General features: G+C 48.8%; 1 protein-coding gene across 1 annotated transcript; it reads right to left on the reverse strand.

Annotated features, from left to right (window-relative positions):
- Window positions 1-11,884: 11,884 nt before the first annotated feature.
- On the reverse strand, window positions 11,885-13,567 carry ITPRIPL1 (ITPRIP like 1). The gene has a single exon (XM_068967388.1). The coding sequence runs from the start codon at window positions 13,526-13,528 to the stop codon at window positions 11,885-11,887; it is 1,644 nt and encodes a 547-aa protein (XP_068823489.1). The 5' UTR covers window positions 13,529-13,567.
- Window positions 13,568-19,706: the final 6,139 nt, after the last annotated feature.

Raw genomic sequence — 19,706 nt, forward strand, 5'->3', positions numbered from 1 at the left:
GGCACACCTGGGGGCCAGTGTGGTGCAAGAGGAATGCAGGGGAGGTGAGAGAGGTCACGGGGTGTCATGTTTGCGAGGCCTGGTAGCTCAGGAGCACCCAACAGAGTAAGGCTGGGACAACGGGTAGGGGTGTATGAGCCTTACTTACGGCCACTGTAAAGGCTTTGGCCTCCATGAGAAGGGAAGTGATTGAACATGGTGAGAAAAGGCATAAAGTGATCTAACTTATGCTTCATGAAGATCCCTATGGCTGTTCTGTGGAAAACAGACCGAAAGGACGAGCAGGAAGACCAATTAGTAGGGAACTACCAACAACCAGGGGCTCCCCTGTTGGCTCAGTGGCAAAGGACCCACCTGCAGACACAAGTGCTGCGTGGCGTGGGTGCGGCCGAGAGGAGCTCCCCCACAACCAAGGTCAGGGGCGGCGGCCGAGAGGAGCTACCCCATGACCAAGGTCAGGGGCAGCGGCCGAGAGGAGCTACCCCACGTCCGAGGTCAGGGGTGGCGGCCAAGAGGAGCTACCCCACAACCAAGGTCAGGGGCGGTGGCCGAGAGGAGCTAGCCCACGTCTGAGGTCAGGGGTGGTGGCCGAGAGGAGCTACCCCACAACCAAGGTCAGGGGCAGCGGCCGAGAGGAGCTCCCCCATGACCAAGGTCAGGGGCAGTGGCCGAGAGGAGCTACCCCATGTCCGAGGTCAGGGGTGGCTGCCAAGAGGAGCTACCCCACAACCAAGGTCAGGGGCGGTGGCCGAGAGGAGCTAGCCCACGTCTGAGGTCAGGGGTGGTGGCCGAGAGGAGCTACCCCACAACCAAGGTCAGGGGCGGTGGCCAAGAGGAGCTACCCCACATTTGAGGTCAGGGGTGGCGGCCGGGAGGAGCTAGCCCACGACCAAGGTCAGGGGTGGTGGCCGAGAGGAGCTCCCCCACGTCCCAGGTAAGAAGCAGAGGGTGCACTTTGCTGGAGCAGCCATGAAGAGATACCCCACATCAAGGTAAGTGAAACCCCAGTAAGACGGCAGGTGCTGAGAGAGGGCATCAGAGGACAGACAGACTGAAACCACAATCACAGATAAGTAGCCAATCTGATCACATGGACCACAGCCTTGTCTAACTCAATGAAACTAAGCCAAGCTGTGTGGGGCCACCCAAAACAGACAGGTCATGGTGGAGAGGTCTCACAAAATGTATCCACTGGAGAAGGGAATGGCAAACCACTTCAGTATTCTTGCCTTGAGAACCCCATGAACAGTATGAAAAGGCAAAAAGATAGGACACTGAAAGAGGAACTCCCCAGGTCGGTAGATGCCCAATATGCTACTGGAGATCAGTGGAGAAATAACTCCAGAAGGAATGAAGAGACGGAGCCAAAGCAAAAACACCACCAGTTGTAGATGTGACTGCTGATAGAAGCAAGGTCCGATGCTGTAAAGAGCAATATTGCACAGGAACCTGGAATGTCAGGTCCATGAATCAAGGCAAATTGGAGGTGGTCAAACAGGAGATGGCAAGAGTGAACGTCGACATTCTAGGAATCAGCGAATTAAGATGGACTGGAATGGGTGAATCTAACTCAGATGACCATTACATCTACTACTGTGGGCAGGAATCCCTTAGAAGAAATGGACTAGCCATCATGGTCAACAAAAGAGTCCAAAATGCAGTACGTGGATGCAATCTCAAAAATGACAGAATGATCTCTGTTCATTTCCAAGGCAAACCATTCAATATCATGGTAATCCAAGTCTATGCCCTGACCAATAACACTGAAGAAGCTGAAGTTGAACGGTTCTATGAAGACCTACAAGACCTTTTAGAACTAACACCCAAAAAAGATGTCCTTTTTACTAAAGGGGACTGGAATGCAGAAGTAGGAAGTCAAGAAACACCTGGAGTAACAGGCAAATTTGGCCTTGGAGTACGGAATGAAGCAGGGCAAAGGCTAATAGAGTTTTGCCAAGAGAATGCACTGGTCAGCAAACACCCTCTTCCAACACAAGAGAAGACTCTACACATGGACATCACCAGATGGTCAACACCGAAATCAGACTGATTATATTCTTTGCAGCCAAAGATGGCGAAGCTCTATACAGTCGGCAAAAACAAGACCGGGAGCTGACTGTGGCTCAGATCATGAACTCCTTATTGCCAAATTCAGACTTAAATTGAAGAAAGTGGGGAAAACCACTAGACCATTCAGGTATGACTTGAATCAAATCCCTTATGATTGTACAGTGGAAGTGAGAAATAGATTTTAAGGGACTAGATCTGATAGATAGAGTGCCTGATGAACTATGGACAGAGATCTGTGACACTGTACAGCAGACAGGGATCAAGACCATCCCCCAAAAAAAGAAATGCAAAAAACCAAAATGGCTACCTGAGGAGGCCTTACAAATAGCTGTGAAAAGAAGAGACACAAAAAGCAAAGGAGAAAAGGAAAGATATACCCATTTGAATGCAGACTTCCAAAGAAGAGCAAGGAGAGATAAGAAAGCCTTCCTCAGCAGACACGAGTTTGATTCCTGGGTCGGGAAGATCCCCTGGAGAAGGAAATGCAAGCCACTCCAGTATTCTTACCTGGGAAATCCCATGGACAGAGGAGCCTGGTGGGCTACAGTCCATGGAGCTGAAAGAGCCAGGCACGACTGAGCGACTAAACAACAACCAACCCCAGAACAACAGAGGCTGGTGGCTCAGACCAGAGAGGGGATGGTGGAGGTGGTAGAGAGAGAGAAAGCAAGCAAGCAAGCAAGAAAGTGTAGCTACCCAAATGTATCCAACTCTTTGCAACCCTATGGACTGTAGCCCGCCAGGCTCCTCCGTCCATGGGATTTTCTAGGTAAGAATACCTGAGTGGGTTGCCATTTCCTTCTCCAGGGGATCTTCTGGATGCAGAAATCAAACTCAGGCCTTCCTCATTGCAGGCAGATTCTTTACCGTCTGAGCCACCAGGGAAGCCCGTGGAGGTGGTAGGCAGAGGTCAAACAAGATAGTCTCAAAGTAGAGCCAAAATGATTTCCTGATGGATTACATGTGCGGCATGAGAGGAAACAGAAGAATAAAGGGTAACGATAACACCGCTCTAAACAACTGATGGAAGGGAGTTACCAGGGCCCGAGAGAGTAGGACTACAGAAGAAGCGTATCTGCGGGGAAAGGAGGCAAGACTGGGGCTCAGTCTGGTGCCTGCTGGGCTTCAGAGGCTTACTAGTCATTCAACTGGGGTAGAGAGTCAGATATTTACATGTAGAGTTTAGGGAAAAGTTTTGGGCTGGATATATTAATATATATGTGGATGTTGTAAGCACAGAGAGGATATTCAAAGCTGTGGGGGATGAGAAGACCAAAAACATGAGGACAGTTAGAAAAAAGCAAAAGGCTAAGTCCTAGACTACTTCCAAGTTTGAAGAGAAGGAAACCACAAGGAGTCAGTGAAGAGATGGGTAACGTATAACAAGCGAAGGAGAGGGTGGCGTTCTACAAGTCAGGTGAAGAAAATATTTCAGGGGCGGGAGGAGTAAAGCACATCAAACGCACGTGACAGGTCAAATTAAGCGAGGGTGGAGAACTGACCGTTAGATTCAGCGACCTGGAGGCTACTGACAAGAGCAGCTTTCCCAGAGCGCCAGGAACAAAGAGAAAGTCATCATCTAGAAGGACACGGGGTGAACCAGGGAATACAGCATGGCCGCTGGGCATCTTTAGGGTCCCCTTGGGATGACAGGGTGCAAGGGGCCTGGGGCCGAGTAGGGATTAATCAGAGTTGTGATTTTGTCACAAGCAAGTGTAAGAGGCAAGAAGAGGGTAAGGGGTTATGGGTGTTAAGAAAGGAAGTGATTACACTGATTGACCACGGAATGTAAGCTATGTAGGAAGGGAACAAGGGCATGAGAGAGGTGAGAGACACGGAAAAGCAGAGCACAGGTCTGCTGGGTCGAAGGACTGCTGGAGCTGGAGAACGAGGAGTCAGCTGGAACGACAGGCGTGTGTGAGAGGCAGGGTGCGCTGGGGTGAGAGTGGCAGATAAGGTCTAGGGAACGACAACAGGGTGGATAGCCACCGCCGAGGAGAGCAGACCAAGGAACGATCACTGGAGGGGAGAGGTGAAGGAACCTGGGGGCAGTTTTCAGATTTAAGAATCAGAAGACTTGGCTTCAAATTCCAGCTCCATCACTTACTAGCTGGAGAAATTTTAAGTAAATGCTCTAAAGGTTTGCTTCCTCATCCTCCAAATGAGAATAAGAATGTATACCTCGGCTGGTTCAGAACTGGTGATGTGAAAAAACCCCACAATATAACACACGTTAGATAAGAACACATTAGTTTCATAAAAACACATCAACAAACACTAAACAAACACTAAAAGGCTGCCCACGGGCTTCTCTGGTGGCTCAGGGGTAAAGAACCCACCTGCCGATGGAGGACACAGCTGTGATCCCTGGCTCGGGAGGATCCCAACGCCAAGTGGCAGTGAAGCCCTGTGCCACACCACTGAGCCCTGGCTCTAGGGCCCGGGAGCCACACTACTGAGCCCAAACGCCACAACAAAGAGCAGCTGCTGCTCGCTGCAAGGAGAGCCTGCGCAGCAACGAAGACCCAGCACGTCCAAAAAGAAAATAATGATATAAATTTAAAAGGCTGCCCAAGCAAGAGGAAGGAAAGGAATGATGACTGGGGATAAAAGAGAATTTAAAATACAGCTTTATAAGTTTCCCTGATAGCGTCCCACAAGCTAAAGAGTATGATTAACAGAAACTTCAGCTGAGGGCAAAACAAAAGAAAGTAAAAATATGAAGGACGCAATAGACACTTTTAGAAGCTAAATCAAGAGGACTTGTGACTACTTGAATGTGGGCACTGCAACCAATCTAAGGAAGGAAGTTGGACCTCAGAAGAAAAACAGATATAGAAAGCATTAAAGGAGGAATCTAAGAGGGAAACTTAAAATGGAAATTTGAGCCACACCTTATTTCTCAGAATTGTCTTTCCTCAAATTTCTCCCCTTCCCTTTAACATTTTGCATCCATTCTTTCAACGATGGATTACTGAGCTCAAAAACACTTTGTATATCCACTTCGTCACCTCCTACTCATTTTTCAACCCCTCTGGTGTGGCTCCCATTGCCCACCACTGTATGAAAACTGTCTCATCATCATCACCCACAACTTCCATGCTGCCAAACCCAATGGTCACTTTTCAGGCCTCGTCCCTCTTGAGAGTCAACGGCACCTGAAAGAGCTGACAACACTCTGCCTCTGAGATTTCCAAGGCTTCTTGGCTTCTATACCACTCTTTTCTGAGTTTTTCCAGCCCTTCCTTTTCTAATCAGCTTCTAAACATTGGTCCCAAGTGTTTTCTCTACAGGGTGTTCCTGGTGTCCTCACCTATTTCCATGGTTTTGCCAGCTATACAATGAAAGTGGAAGTGTTAGCCGCTCAGGCCTGGAGCTTAGACTCTTTGTGACCTCACGGACTGTAGCCCGCCAGGCTCCTCTGTCCATGGGATTCTCCAGGCAAGAATATTGGAATGGGTAGCCATTCTTTTCTCCAGGGGATCTTCCTGATCTAGGGATCGAACCTGCCTCTCCTACATTGCAGGCAGATTCTTTACCATCTGAGCCACCAACGAGCTGGGAGCTATACAGTAATGATGACCAAATTTACTTCTCGGTCCATAGGCCACTTCCCTGAGCAGTTCTTATCACTGCCCCTAGCGTCAAACTCTTATCCAAGTGATTATTGACCCTTTCACCTGACCCACTCAGGTAAGTCACTTACCACGTCCAAAAAAAGTAACTCTCAATTTCCAAACCTCGTCACAAGACCTACAAAGCCCCTGCCTACCGGTCGGACGTCACTCGATGTTCAGTTACAATGTCATGGTCCTTGCCCGTGTAAGGCTCTTTCTCGCTTACTCTTTTCTGTGTGCTTGCTCCTTCTGCCTGGAACTCGTTTTGCAGAATCTTAAAGATCTCTGAGTTCCTCCCCCGAGTCTGCTCTTCTCAAAGTGAGCACTCAGCCTCATCTGTAACTATTTAGTTTCCTCTCTTCCGAACTAAAACACATGCTCTAAAAGGATGGGATCTTATCTATTTTGTTCTATATTGTAATCGACCTCTACATCTGAGAGAGGGTCTAGCCCAATGGGGACACTGGGTACTTGTTGAAAGGATGTAAAAATAAATGCAAGCGTAATAACCATATAGCGGTAACCTCCATACTTCTATGGCCCTGAACAAACGTGCACTCCGGGAAAACCTCTTTTTTAAAAGAAGAGACACCACCCAAGGTGTAAGAGCCCGAGGAAAAGGCGTCTGGTATCCGGCTCAAGGCCGGAAGAGCAGCCCGGGCCGACGCCGCGTCCTGATTGGCCGGACCTGCCCGCCTGCCCACCCCGCGCCGGCCCTCCTCTCCCAGCCTGCCGGCCCCTCGCTCGGCCCCGGGAAAACAAAACCAACGACAAGGCCGAGAATAACCGCACTCCCCGCTCAGACCCGCCCGCTTCGCACCGCTTCGCACCGCTTCGCACCGCTTCGCACCGCGCCCTTCCCGCCTCGCCTCCCCGCCACACAGCCTCACCAGGGCAGGGAGGTCTCATCTTGTCCTCCGCGTCGCCAGAGCTGGTTTTAAATTGCGCGCCGAGACGCCAGGTCGCCGTAACGGCCGTGATGACGCCAACGTGGGCGGGGCCGGAGGCGCGCCTGCGCAGACCGCTTTGGTCCTCCGCGCGAGGAGTGTCGGCCCAGCCGCGTGGAAGGGAGAAATCAGTATTGAGGGCTCTCGGCTCGAGTCGTGAGGGTGGACTGTAGTGGATCTGTGGCGCACGCCCCCACCTCACGAAATAGTATGGAGACTCCGTCCTTTCAAGCGCTAGACGCGAAACTGGGCCCTAAGAACCGAGCGTGGAGCTGAGCGGGCGGCACCTTTGCTTTCACGAAATTCACTAACGGAGGAGGCAGGTGACCAAGGAAACAGAGGTTGATTTTGCCATCGCGACCTGTGCTGTGAGGGCAGCAGAGCAGTCACTAAGGAGGGGGAAAGTGATGGACTGGGTGTGGGATGGAGGTGAGAGGGAGCGGACGCCGGAATGCAGAGCGTTAACAGGCCGGGGAAGAACTGATGGAAGATGTTGTGTGTACTTTAATGAAGACTTTCGCTAGTATATATTCTTGCGAAAAGATTCCTAGATATCTTATGCTCAAAAAAGTAAGGTTAAGATTGGAAGTGAGACAGGTGTTTTTGTGCTGCCTGTCTGTTCATTCCACTCATTGCAACCAAAGAATTGTATTATGGGAGAAAAGGCTGTTCCCTCAAATATTCCTAGAGCATCCTATAATTTCTTAACACATGACATTTTACACAGTGCTTCTTTGCAAGGGTGCTGTTGGCATTCAGGGTGAAACAGTTCTTAGCATGTGACACTCTTGCCCTCTTTGTAGGACTGTTCAGTGTCCCTAACACCATCTGCTCACTGAATGCCCTTCAGTCATTTTGGTAACCAAAGAAAGTTATTACCCGTTGAAAACGACTTTTTAGGCCGATTTACTTTTTGCACAAACTTGTGCTCCCAGTGACCACCTTCAAATCTTTAGCATAAGGCAATGTTCGATAGAAGAAATAAAATGAGTTTACCCAGGAACCGAAATCAGCACCCAGGAGCCATCCTGGGCACCTCCCTCTCCCTCACTCTATCTGCTTGATCCATTGCTGGACTCTCTTTAGTTGCTAAAAGTCTCTTCAATCCTACATCTCTTTTCATCCATGTTTCCTTCCTGCTGGTCCACAGCAGCCACAAACCTGCTCTGACCCCCTTCTCCTGGGGCCCAGGGTGATGTTTCCTAAGTTCAGGATCCTTTTCATCTTCATCTTCACCCCGTTAACTCCCATCAGGTTTCAGCTCATGTCACTTCCTCAGGGAGGCCTTCCCGGATACACTCAAGCGTCCTTACTGGAGGCATCAGTAGAACTTGTCACCCTTGTGGTTTTTTGTTTTTGTGTTTTTCTTTGGCTGCACTGTGCCATGTGCCACGCAGCATGCGGGATCTTAGTTCCCTGACCAGGGATGGAACCCCGTGCCCCCTGCAGTGAAGGCACGGATTCTTATACACTGGACTTCCGGGAAGTCCCTACCTTTGTTAATTTTACATCTGCTGGGGTGACTATTTTGTATCTGTCTCCTCCATAGACTGTCATCTCCATGAGGTCAAAGCGTGTCTTTGCTCACCATTGTTTTCCCAGAGCTTGGTGCTAGCCCTGGACACAGCAAGTGCTTAAATACATATTGAACGAGCAAAGTTGGAAGACAATTTTAAATCCTGGGGTGGGCATCTTCACCTCTGGGCCACATGTTCTTCCCCATTTATAAAGCAGTGATGCCAGTACCCCCCTTTCACTAGGCTTTATGAGGAATTAGATAATAGATCCTGTGAGCACGTGGACTCAGGATACACTAGGGTCCCAGCTATCGTTCTCTATGTGCATTTGTGACAGGAAGTGGGAATGGGTGTGATCCTCTGGATTCCCTGCGTGCACCATCTAAGAGCGGGGGGGGGGGTTGGGAGGCTGGCAGGTACTGAACCTAGAGCCTCTGAAGAACCGGCTTGGAATGTGTGGCAAAGGAAGGCTCCTAGCAGACCCATAAAGCTGTCCGCTGGTTATAACGGAGCTCTTGAGCAGACTGTTTGGGGCTCCACATGCAGGGAGGCAATGCCAGCTCCACCCCCTGCATCCCTGAGCCAGGCCCGCCTGCTGCAGACAGGTCTTGCACCTCCCGTTCTGAATGCCGTCTTTGTTTGGGGGCATTAGGACTACAGTGGGTGCCAAGAGATGGATTCATCAGTGGTGTGCAAAACTCAGCTCTGCTGTCTACAAGAGTGAAAGTACTGGGGCCCCTCCCCCACCCCACTGGCCAGAGACTTGCTGGAGCCATTTCCCCTTTCCTATTTTTCACTCCTCACCCAGATTCTGCTTCCTCAAACCGAATGCCAAACAGCCTTAGTTTAGGTGAGGAATAATAGTGTTCTCAGTTGGCTATCTGTACAAACAACCTTTCAGCTTAAATTTGCCCAGATCTTCCAGCCTGCAGCTGGCTCATATCATAGTGTACATAATGTAGTTCCTGGTATAAACCACCAAGTCACTGGGGTTCAACACGTAGCTGAAATGGCTCTGAGCAAATGCCTTTTTCTATGTGGAAAGAAATTCCTGACCTAAAGACTGAACGAAGAACCAACAATTTCTATCTTCCAGAATTCCCAGACAATAATATACCACCTTTTATCTTAAAATTAATATAGTGCTTTTTGCTTTTCAAAACTCTGTAAACCCTACATCTTGATTTATTCCCAGGACTATGCTGGAAGGTGGTAGGATGGGTACTTTCTTTTAGCCTCTGCCACTTACGAGCTATGTTACTGGGAGAAATTGTATCCTCTAAAAAAAAAAAATGTATTTGGCTGTGGCACTTGGGTTCTTCGCTGTGGCATGCACGATCTTTAGTTGTGACATGTGAACTCTCAGGCACAGCATGTGGGATCTAGTTCCCTGACAAGGGATCAAACCTAGGCCCCCTGCATTGAGAGCACTGGGTCTTAACCACTGGACTACCAGGAAAGTCCCTGTGTATTCCTTCTGAGTCTCAGCTTCCTTCTAGGTAAGATGAGGGGTTAAAGCACCCACTTCACGGGGTTATAGTGTGAGGATTAAATGAATTACCAGATGTGTCTGGGCCATTGGCAATGCTCAGTGAACACTAAGTATTCCCATTACTATAACTGCTGTTGTATCCTGGGTACTAGCCAGATATTGTTTGAGAATAAAACTTAGCTTCCTAAATATCTGGAAGTTTCCCCTTTTATTGCAGAAATGTTCCCAGAGCACAACAGCTCTGTTCTTCCCATTACTGCTTGTTTTTCCTATACTCTTTCTTACACACTCTGCCCCACCCAAGCTTTGCTGACTATTCGCTTTGTATTCTTCTGCCCACTCATAACTTTACATTTTCTTCCGTGTCTCCTCCTAGACCAGAAACCACCCAGTCCTGGATCCACCTTCTTTCTACCTGACAGATATATACCTTCTGGAGTCTATATATATTGCTTGTAGACATTAAGACCTTTCAGTGTGGCTGAATATTTTGGTGTGGGCATCCTGAAAATATGTAACTTAGGTGTTCCTTAAGATTCTGAATTATTCTTTCCTGGCTACTGGCCACGCTGATGGGAAGCCACAGGGCAGACTGGCTCCGCATACACTGAGAAACACCAGGAGGCCCTGGATGAAAGAAACAGGCTGATCTGCTGTGTGTTACTACACCAGATTCCAGCTGATACAGAAAATAGTCTCCTTTATTGATTTGGAAGTAAAACATCAGCAAATTACTTTCTAAACAAAAGCGTATGGATGTTTTTAAAACACCAGAATCCCACCAGCAGAGGACCAACATCACTGCATCTGAACTTGAAAGCAGTACCTGGCTGATACCAACAGACAGCGTGAGAACACAGCAGCTATTGTGCAGCAGTGGGGGCCCTAAATATTGGCTGGCATCAGCATCTGGGACCCCTGTCATTTATTTTTGTGGAAGGGAGGGTGTGGATTCTATAAGCACAGCCTCTGCGGCCAGCATCTAACCCCCCCCGAGGTCCAACCACCCAAGGTCAAGGTAAACTTGGGGCCCGGTTCTCCTGGCAGTGCTGGTGTGCTGGCTAGGAATAGCACTGGTATTTCCAAAACAACCACACCCACAGCTAGAGTCACATTTCTTAATGCTCCTCCCCAGGATACCCAGGGTTTTGAAAGATGGGGAAATATACCAATCACATCTCCGGAATCATGGCTTTGTTAGAGCTGATCAGCTTCACAGCCCCTTCCTGTCCAGCCCTGGCAATGGGCCTGGATTGCAATGACCCTGCTTTGCAAACTCACAAACATAGTTCAAATAATACCTTGTCATCTTTGAAGAGAGAATACAAAGGCATTACCAGACTGAAAAGAAGGATAGCTACATGTGGTAGCTAAACCTTTCCATTTAACAAACAAGTGACTCCCCTCAGAAACAGGAATTGTTCATCTCCAAGCCTCCCAAGAGACTGTCCTCCTTAAGGGTTTTTTGATGTTTCCAGGCACGAAGTTGGCCATCAGATGTTGGCAATGTCATTAACTTTAGAATACACATCATCTCAATTATGGGACAGGCCATTGTCGACTTAATATTTGTTTTGTGAATCAATGCTGATAAGTTATTTGGGTAGCATTGGAGTTTTTTTCAGATGTATAAAACAGCTGCATTTCACATAACATGAAGAAAGGGCTAAATGAAGAAAAATGGCAAATAAACATCTTCAAATAATGAAGGTCTGAAAACTCTGATCCTAAAATAACAAGAAGCTACCATAACAGTATTTGGGATAAAATGGGGTGCTACCAGCTTGGCTGTGAATTGGGCTGAGTTCAGTAAGGAAGACAATTTACAAGGGATGTGTGTGGAGTCATTCACACACACACACAAATAAGCTGGAGTGGAGGTATTCTCTGGTTCTTTCACTTCCAGTGTTACTACACATCCCAACTTCACAGGTCCCCTCCAGATCTCAACTCTTTAGCAGCAAGGCAATCCCATAACATCCATTTCCCTGGGCCCTCTTTGGGTCATGATGAAAGTTAAGTCAGGAGAAGAAAACTTCAAAGACCCACCCTAGATTAGCCCCTGCAGGCTGGACCCCTCATAACTGCTTCATGTATACCTAAGTGTCTTAATCTATCATAACCCCCTACTGGCAAGGTGAAGGTCACACATATCACTGATGTGTCTGAGAAATAAAACTCTTTTTGCCGCCTGAGGAATCAGAAATACCGTCTCCCCCTTTTTAATGGCCTGTATATGAGTCAATGTGCCCCGGCCAGCGAGGAACAGGGCAGAGCTTTCACCTGAGCCAGAAGGTTGTGGAACTCTTCCACTGCCTGTGAATGTGCCATGGGGTTTAGCACCAGGTGTTGGAAGAGATTGACAGGCTCAGCATTCCGAAATGTCTTGGGAATCGGGATGGTCAGGGGCAGAAAGTTGTTGCCGATGAGGAAGTGATGGAGAGACCTCTGCTGGAGGCCTCGGCCCAGGAACCAGAGGATGTCCTGGAGTCGTTGGGAGAGCATGTCGTGTTGCCAGTCTGTGAGGGGGAGCCGCAGTAACAAGTGCATGAGGGCTGTCTTGAAGTGGTAAGAGGTGAGGATGGGGCAGGACGCTCCCTGGGGTAAACTCTGAAGGTCCCGGAGACTCAAAATGATCTGGAGGCACTTGAGGTGACAGGTGTTCTCGGGAGCAAAACGCCCGACCAGCTTTAGGAACAGGTGTTCACAGGCCGCAAAGGACTCGGGCCAGTCCACACTGGTGACCTGTTCCTGGTTGGGGGCCTGACTCACCAGGTAGACCAAGGTGTCTTCCCGTTGCACCCCCAGGACCAGGCGGATGGAGAGGAAGCGGCCTGAGCGGTAGTCCAGCCTGAGCTTGCAGCAGGTGGTGGACGGTGGCAAGCTGAGCTTGAAGTCATACTTGTGGGCCACAAGGGCCCAGGCATTGCCCACCATGTTCCGGAACCATTGTACAGTCTTGTACACGTCCAGGTGGGAGCCGGTGCAGAGCGCCGCCTTGATGGAGCTGTTAGACTTACCCACGAGGGCCGAGTGGTCCCTGTGGTGGTGCACCAGGCACAGCACGTCCCCCAGCAGCTTCTCGCGCTTGCACACGCATTCTGACTCCACCAGCACGCAGCCACAGCGGCGGCCGAGGGCCGGATCCCTCATCTCCAGCACAAACATTGTGCCCTGTGGGGGGACGAGGGGCACCAGGATGTCAAACTTCTGGGTCTCATGGAGGGTTCCCCATTTCTCGAAAGCCGCCCCGATGCCCAGGCAGTCCTCCAGCTGTGGGTGAGCCTCCCGGCGGCTGAGCACCCTACAGGCCTCAATGAGGTCATCCACAAAGCTCTCCACAAACTCGCAGGTGCAGGGCAGGTCCCGGGTGACATTCTGGACGTGGTGTTTGTGGAAAGATTCCAGGGCCTCCCTGGAGGGGAAGTCAGTGAGCCAGTTGTAGGAGGTGATGGGCACCACCCGGACCTCCTCCTCCTCGTCGTCACTGCTGGACTCAAAGGCTGGCTCGTGCTGCATGTTCTGTCGCAGGAGCTCAAAAATGAGAAAAATGCAAAAGAGGCCAGCATTCCACAGATTTCCTAGCATCCAGCCCAGGGGGCCCTCCTGGCCGTCCACCTGGAACGGCCACCCCCTGTCCTTCTTCCCCAGCACTAGCTGGTCACCAGAAGTGTCCCCTCTCCAGAAGTTCTCTGCCTTCTGCTTCTCCTCCGCTGCTCGCTTCCTCTCTTCAAACTCCAGCTCCAACTGGCGCATCTCCTCGCTCATCCGCTTTTCCAGCTGCCGGCTTCTGGCTAGCGTGTCCAAGTCCATCCGGTCACTGACCAGCAAGGGGTGGTGGACGACGTACATCACTGCCAAGAACAGAAGGCTTATCACAGCCATGGAGGCCCCTGCATCTGGAGAAGCAGGAGGGTGGGGGTCAGTGGTGCTCTTCAGGACGCCTCTGCTCTCTGGCGCACACTCCCCGGAGTCTGGGAACCCCAGGTCCTGGAGGTCAGCTACTCAGGAGGAACAGAAAGCTCACAGAGCTGGGGCTAGGCAGAGCAAGGGCGGTGTGCCCGGGAGGAGTCTGGAGGAGGGAGAGGGGAGCAACCAGATGTGCCACCCAGTCTCTCAACTGCTTTCCTTCCACATGGTGTGGGTGGTGTTTAAGGTTTCCAGAATGTGGACAACAGAACTGTCTGCGTTCCTGAGGAGGAGGGGGAGGGGGACCCTTGGGCCAGGGTGGCCTCACCCGACTCATCAGTCCACCGTGGGCACCAGGTGTGCCCCGCTGATCCCAGAGTCCCTTCCACAGATCTGCCTGGGCAACACCTTTCCTCTTCTTGCCCCAGGTCAGCCCCAGGCCTGGCTGTAGCACCCCACTTCCTCTGTGACTTCACAATCCTCATTCGGCACACCCTGTGTCATCAGACCACTCAGCTTCTCCTCTTCCCAGGGCCCGGTAGACCAACCCCCAGTGGGAGCCAAGGAGACACAGAGCCACCAGTCACCTCTCCACCCCTGCCCTTGTGCTCTCTGAGATCCTTAGGGGGCTGCGGGATGCCCCATTGGTGAGCCAGGCCCAAAGGCAGGCGCAGCTCCATCTCTCAGCCCAGGAAACTTCCTCAAGACCAGAAGCCCCAGGCCTCCCAACAGCCCACGGTGGTGGATTCCTCTGCCTCTCCATCCACCGCAGTGGCCTAACGCTTCCTGGATCTTGAATCCACCCCACCTGTTCACAAGCTATAGGCCTTACCGAGATCTTGAAGGACTACAACGTGTGGGCCCTGAAGCCACGTGGGGGGCTCTCCTCCCTTTGGAACTTGTCCTTGCTTAGTCTCACCGCCCTCTCCAGGAGCCCTGTTAACATTTACAAGGTACCTAGGGTTTGGATCAAAGTCGTACACCACCACCCACACCCCTTCCCCCGCCCCGGGCCGCCATTCATAACTTCCCCAAACTCCACGCCCAGAGATCTGAACTCTCATCCGTCTATTTTTTCCAAGCCAACTCACGGTTTCTCCCGGGACCCGGGGCCAGGTTACTCACAGTCGGTGTTAGCACGGATACGGTCTTAAAGAGCCCGCGCGGCCTGACGGTCCCCGCCCTCTTCCCCGCGCGGCGGGGGCTCCGGGTTCCTCGCCGAGTCCGCCCGCGGGAGTGGTCCCGCTGCCCTCTCCCGGGGAGCGCATCGTGTTCGCCCGAGTGTCCGATAGCCCGTGAGCCGCAGGCCTCGAGACCCCACGGTGCCTCGGGCGGCTCCGAGGGCGCCAGCCGGCCTAGGCGCTCCCGCCGTCCAGGCTCCGCCCAGCCCCGCCCAGCCCCGCCCTCCCAGTGCCTGGCCGCCCGGCGACCTCGCGGCGGGAGTGGGGCCCGGGGACCCACCTCGCCGTCGAAACCGGAGCTTTATGTCCGCCGCCTCCGCTCCTCAGGCCCTGCGGAGGGGCTGTGGCCCCAGACTCGCAGCTGAGGGGCACTCACGTCTTGGCCGGTCAGCCTCCCTAAGGTGGCGCTAGGGGGCACTGCAGGGCCGGCTGTCAACTCCACTCAGCGGGGTTCAATGGAGAATATACTTAATGGGAATTTAGAATATGCTTACTGTAAGGATGATGGTGGCATAACCAAGAATGGCTGGCGGGGGGCGGGGGGGGGTGTTTAGCATTTCCACTTGCAGCTGGCACTGCGCAAAATGGTAGACCAACCTGGGTCCTTGAACTCTAATCAATAGAAATTAATGAGGCCAGATGAGAAATTTAGGCAAGGCTGTATCGGGACTTCTGCTGCAGCAGGGGAGAGAAAACAGGTTCCCTTACTCCTTCCATGGGGGTGGGGGGTAGCTGCGGGGGTAGCGGCAAGCTGGTTCTTTAAATGGATGAGGGTAGGGGCAGGTCCAGGGCTCTGGGGAGAGTGGTGGCCCGGTGGTCTGCCCATCCCCTTGGTGGCACCACGTGCAGAAATCATGCCCAGAACACTGTACTTGCTGGGGAACCTCAGAAGTGGCAGCTGGGTTGTTGGTCTTCTTGTGTCTTGCTGTTTGTAAATTGTCCCAACTGCAGCATGCATGTAGCTATTTTTAGTCGCTTATGGTTTCTTTGTATTCTGTTGCCAGAGGAGATGTTTCTCCAGAAGCAAGCACTGCAGCAAAGGGTCCCAGCTCCTAGCCTGAGTCAGTACAGCACCTGAGGTTTCCTTAGTATGCCTCACTCCCAGCCAACACCCAGACTCGGGTGTCTTTCTACAACTCCTTTTTCTTATCAAAGTAACTTATGAAAGGCCCAGACCTCACCCAAAGACTTGGCTGGAGGTCTTACTCACCACTCACTAGCCACTTGGAATAAGAATCCTAAATCTATACCAAGTAGTTCAGCTGGTGAGATGAGTGGGTGAAAGAGATCTTTACAAAGTGTCAAGACCAGACGAGCCTATGATTCGCCAATGGAATGGGCTTTTTAGAAAGGATCTTTAGGGGCTTTCTGGGTGGTCCAGTGGTTGAGACTCTGTGCTTCTATTGCAGGGCATACAGGTTCAATACCTGGTTGGGGTTAGATCCTGTATGCTTCACAGCGTGGCCAAAAATTTTTAAAAAATAAAGAAAAGGATCTTTAGAGACTCAGAAGGAATCTTAGCCTTTCTGTCTTGTGTTGGCTGTCCAAGGAGAAAAGGAAGATTTCATAATCTCTCCATAATTACCAGTTGAAATCCTTCTGCTGAAAGATAAATTTCACACCTCCTAGCCAGTGGCAAGTGATGCAGAATGTCCCTAGGCAGAAGGGATGTCAAACAACTTGGACGGTACTTCCAAAAATACTGACTTATGGTGGACGGGGAAAGATTCTTCTCACTGCCCATTACTGAAGTTCCAAAGTTACTCTTTATAAACTTTCATGATGAAGAATAGACCACAGGCTCCTGTTACTAAGCATCAGTGCAATCAATCAGTGATAAGGAAATTATTATTTTAAAATTGATGACATGACAATGTCAGGGTGAAAAAAAATACATTTCAAAGTGGGCAAAACAATGGGTTTTAAAGTCATGTGTTTAAAGGTGTGTTTTCATGATCAGCTAAGGGTTTGTTTTTAAAATGATTGTCAGGTTAGAAGACATTTGCTAATTGATGGTCTGCACAGAAGTGAAGTTAAATGTTATACCAAATTAGAGACTCCAAATTAGAGACCTACTAATCCATTTAAGAGCCTCCCTGGTGGCTCAGATGGTAAAGAAGTCCCTGCCAATGCAAGACATGCATGTTTGATCCCTATTTTGGGAAGATCCCCTGGAGAAGTGAATAGCAACCCACTCCGGTATTCTTGCCTGGAGAATTCACATAGACTGCACATCAACAAAAAGCCCTCTAGCGGTGAACACTTCTTGGTCTGATTTCTAGTGATTTTTCTTCTTCAACATGATGAAGTTGGCTTTAGTCAGTGGGATTGGTAGGAAACCAAGTTGTTTGGACGCCTTGTCAGTCACACTAACTGGTGATTGCATACAAATGACACAAGAATAAACTGTAGCAGCAGTCACTCATTTAAAAAATATATAGTAAAAAATATATATATAGTAGCTTTCCCCCAAATTATATTTAATAAATTTATTTTCATCATTAAAAAATAAATATGCAGAAAGTACCTAAATAATTTATTCGATTCTGCCTCCTAGCCTGTAAAATCTAAAATTTACTGAAAACTGTTGTACCAATGAGAACAGTTGCTCAATGACTTGAAAACATTCGCAGAGAGATCAATAATTAAAAAACAAGGCAAACGATTTTGAGTGGTCTTCCCAGAACTGATGGACCTATAGGTATTATTGATACTGTTCAATTGTTGCTGTTTATTCAAGAAGCCAGAGCAGAGTTTGTAGTTACTGAAGAAGTAGACTTCATGAATATCTGCATGGAACAGCTAGAGGTAAGAATATTTCAAAGTTGAGAAAACACTCATTCAGTATAACCTGAAGTAGAATCTGCTAATATGTGTTACATCTGATGGTGGGAAAAATATTTGTCGAACAGGGAAATCCTTCGATGAACAAATTTACAAAACTAGTGGAAAGGTATTTAAAGTCCATGGTTATTCATCCTATTATTCATCGGCAGGTACTTTGTGGAAAATATTTGAATCCATCATGTTTCAGTGATCAACAGTGTCAACAGTGAACTTAGTTTATTCTCATGGACTTAAAAACCATCAGTTCTGCGAATTTTCTTCAGAAAAAGAAGCTGAATATACTGACTTGCCCTACCACACAGCAGTTTGCAATTTTTTCAAGATTGGAGCTGAGATTAACATTTTTCTCTCTGAAACTGTCCTCAACTACTTTGTTCAAACACTGAGTGGCTTTGGAAATTAGTTTTTGTTGCAGACTTGATATTGTTTCATAGTGAGGTCAACCTAAAATTACAAGGCAAAATGGCATATGTGAAATTTATTCTGTGATAAAGTCATTTCAACAAACTGAATCACAAGTAATAGCAAGCTGCTCAGTACACTTCCCATGCTGTCAAAAGATAAAGCAAGAAGCAGGATGTCCATTCCCACATAAATCTGCAGTAGATGTATTTTCTGAATTATTTCTGAACTGCAGTTCCAGCAGTTTGCCAGATATTGGTGCAAGTGGAAAGAACAGTTCCATATATCAAAATCCATTTAACTTTGTTGTTAACTTTTACTTGAGGATCTTCCAGGTAATCTCTAATGAGTGATTAATCTGCAGTGTAATGACATACTAAAAGTCAAATATCGAGATAAATCTAATTATATAAGAATGCTGCTGCTGCTGCTGCTGCTGCTAAGTCACTTCAGTCGTGTCTGACTCTGTGTGACCCCATGGACAGCAGCCCACCAGGCTCCTCTGTCCACGGAATTCTCTAGGCAAGAATACTGGAGTGGGTTGCCATTTCCTTCTCCATATAAGAATAAATATGCTCAATTAAAATCATAAATTGTGGATTAATATCAATTAACAATCTTTATCTGTATTGAAAAATATTTTCAAAGAATTACTATGTACAACACAGGGAATATAGCTAATATTTTACAATAACTGTAAATGAAATGTTACCTTTAGAACTGAATCACTGTATCATACACCTGAAACATATAATACTGTACATCAACCACACCTCAACAGAAAAAGAAGCAATATGTAATATTTCATTACAGATCAGCACTTACAGATGAAATTTGCAATCAATTTGGATGATAGGGAACACTAACTTTGAGCCCCAGCTCATTGACATGTTTTTTTTTTTTAATTCCATTCTTCCATTCCGTTCAGTCGCTCAATCGAGTCTGACTCTTTGCAACCTCATGGACTGCAGCACACAAGTCTTCCCTGTCCATCACCAACTCCTGGAGCTTGCTCACTCATGTCCATCGAGTCAGTGATGCTATCTGTTTCATCCTCTGTTGTCCCCTTCTCCTCCTGCCTTCAATCTTTCCCAGCATCAGGGTCTTTTCAAATGAGTCAGTTCTTCTCATGAGGTGGCCAAAGTATTGGAGTTTCAGCTTCAGCATCAGTCCTTCCAATGAACACTCAGGACTGATTTCCTTTAGGATGGACTGGTTGGATCTCCTTCCAGTCCAAGGGATTCTCAAGAGTCTTCTCCAACACCACAGTTCAAAAACATCAATTCTTCAATGCTCAGCTTTCTTTATAGTCCAACTCTCAGATCCATACATGACTACTGGAAAAACCGTAGCTTTAACTAGATGGACCTTTGTCGGCAAAGTAATGTCTCTGCTTTTTAATATGCTCTCTAGGTTGGTCATAGCTTTTCTTCCAAGGAGCAAGTATCTTTTAATTTCATGGCTGCAGTCACCATCTGCAGTGATTTTGGAATCCAAGAAAATAAAATCTGTCACTGTTTCCATTGTTTCCCCATCTATTTCCCATGAAGTGATGGGACAAGATGCCATGATCTTAGTTTTATAAATGTTGAGTTTTAAGCCAGCCTTTTCAAACTCCTCTTTCACTTTCATCAAGAGGCTCTTTAGTTCCTCTTTACTTTCTGCCATAAGGATGATATTATCTGCATATCTAAAGTTACTGTTATTTCTCCTGGGAATCTTGA

This window comes from Capricornis sumatraensis, chromosome 1, assembly GCF_032405125.1.
Source record: "Capricornis sumatraensis isolate serow.1 chromosome 1, serow.2, whole genome shotgun sequence".
In the NCBI taxonomy this organism is placed as follows: domain Eukaryota; kingdom Metazoa; phylum Chordata; class Mammalia; order Artiodactyla; family Bovidae; genus Capricornis; species Capricornis sumatraensis.

Coding starts and splice junctions, on each gene's coding strand:
- ITPRIPL1 (XM_068967388.1), bottom strand. CDS start 13,528: ATGGCTGTGATAAGCCTTCTGTTCTTGGCAGTGATGTACGTCGTCCAC.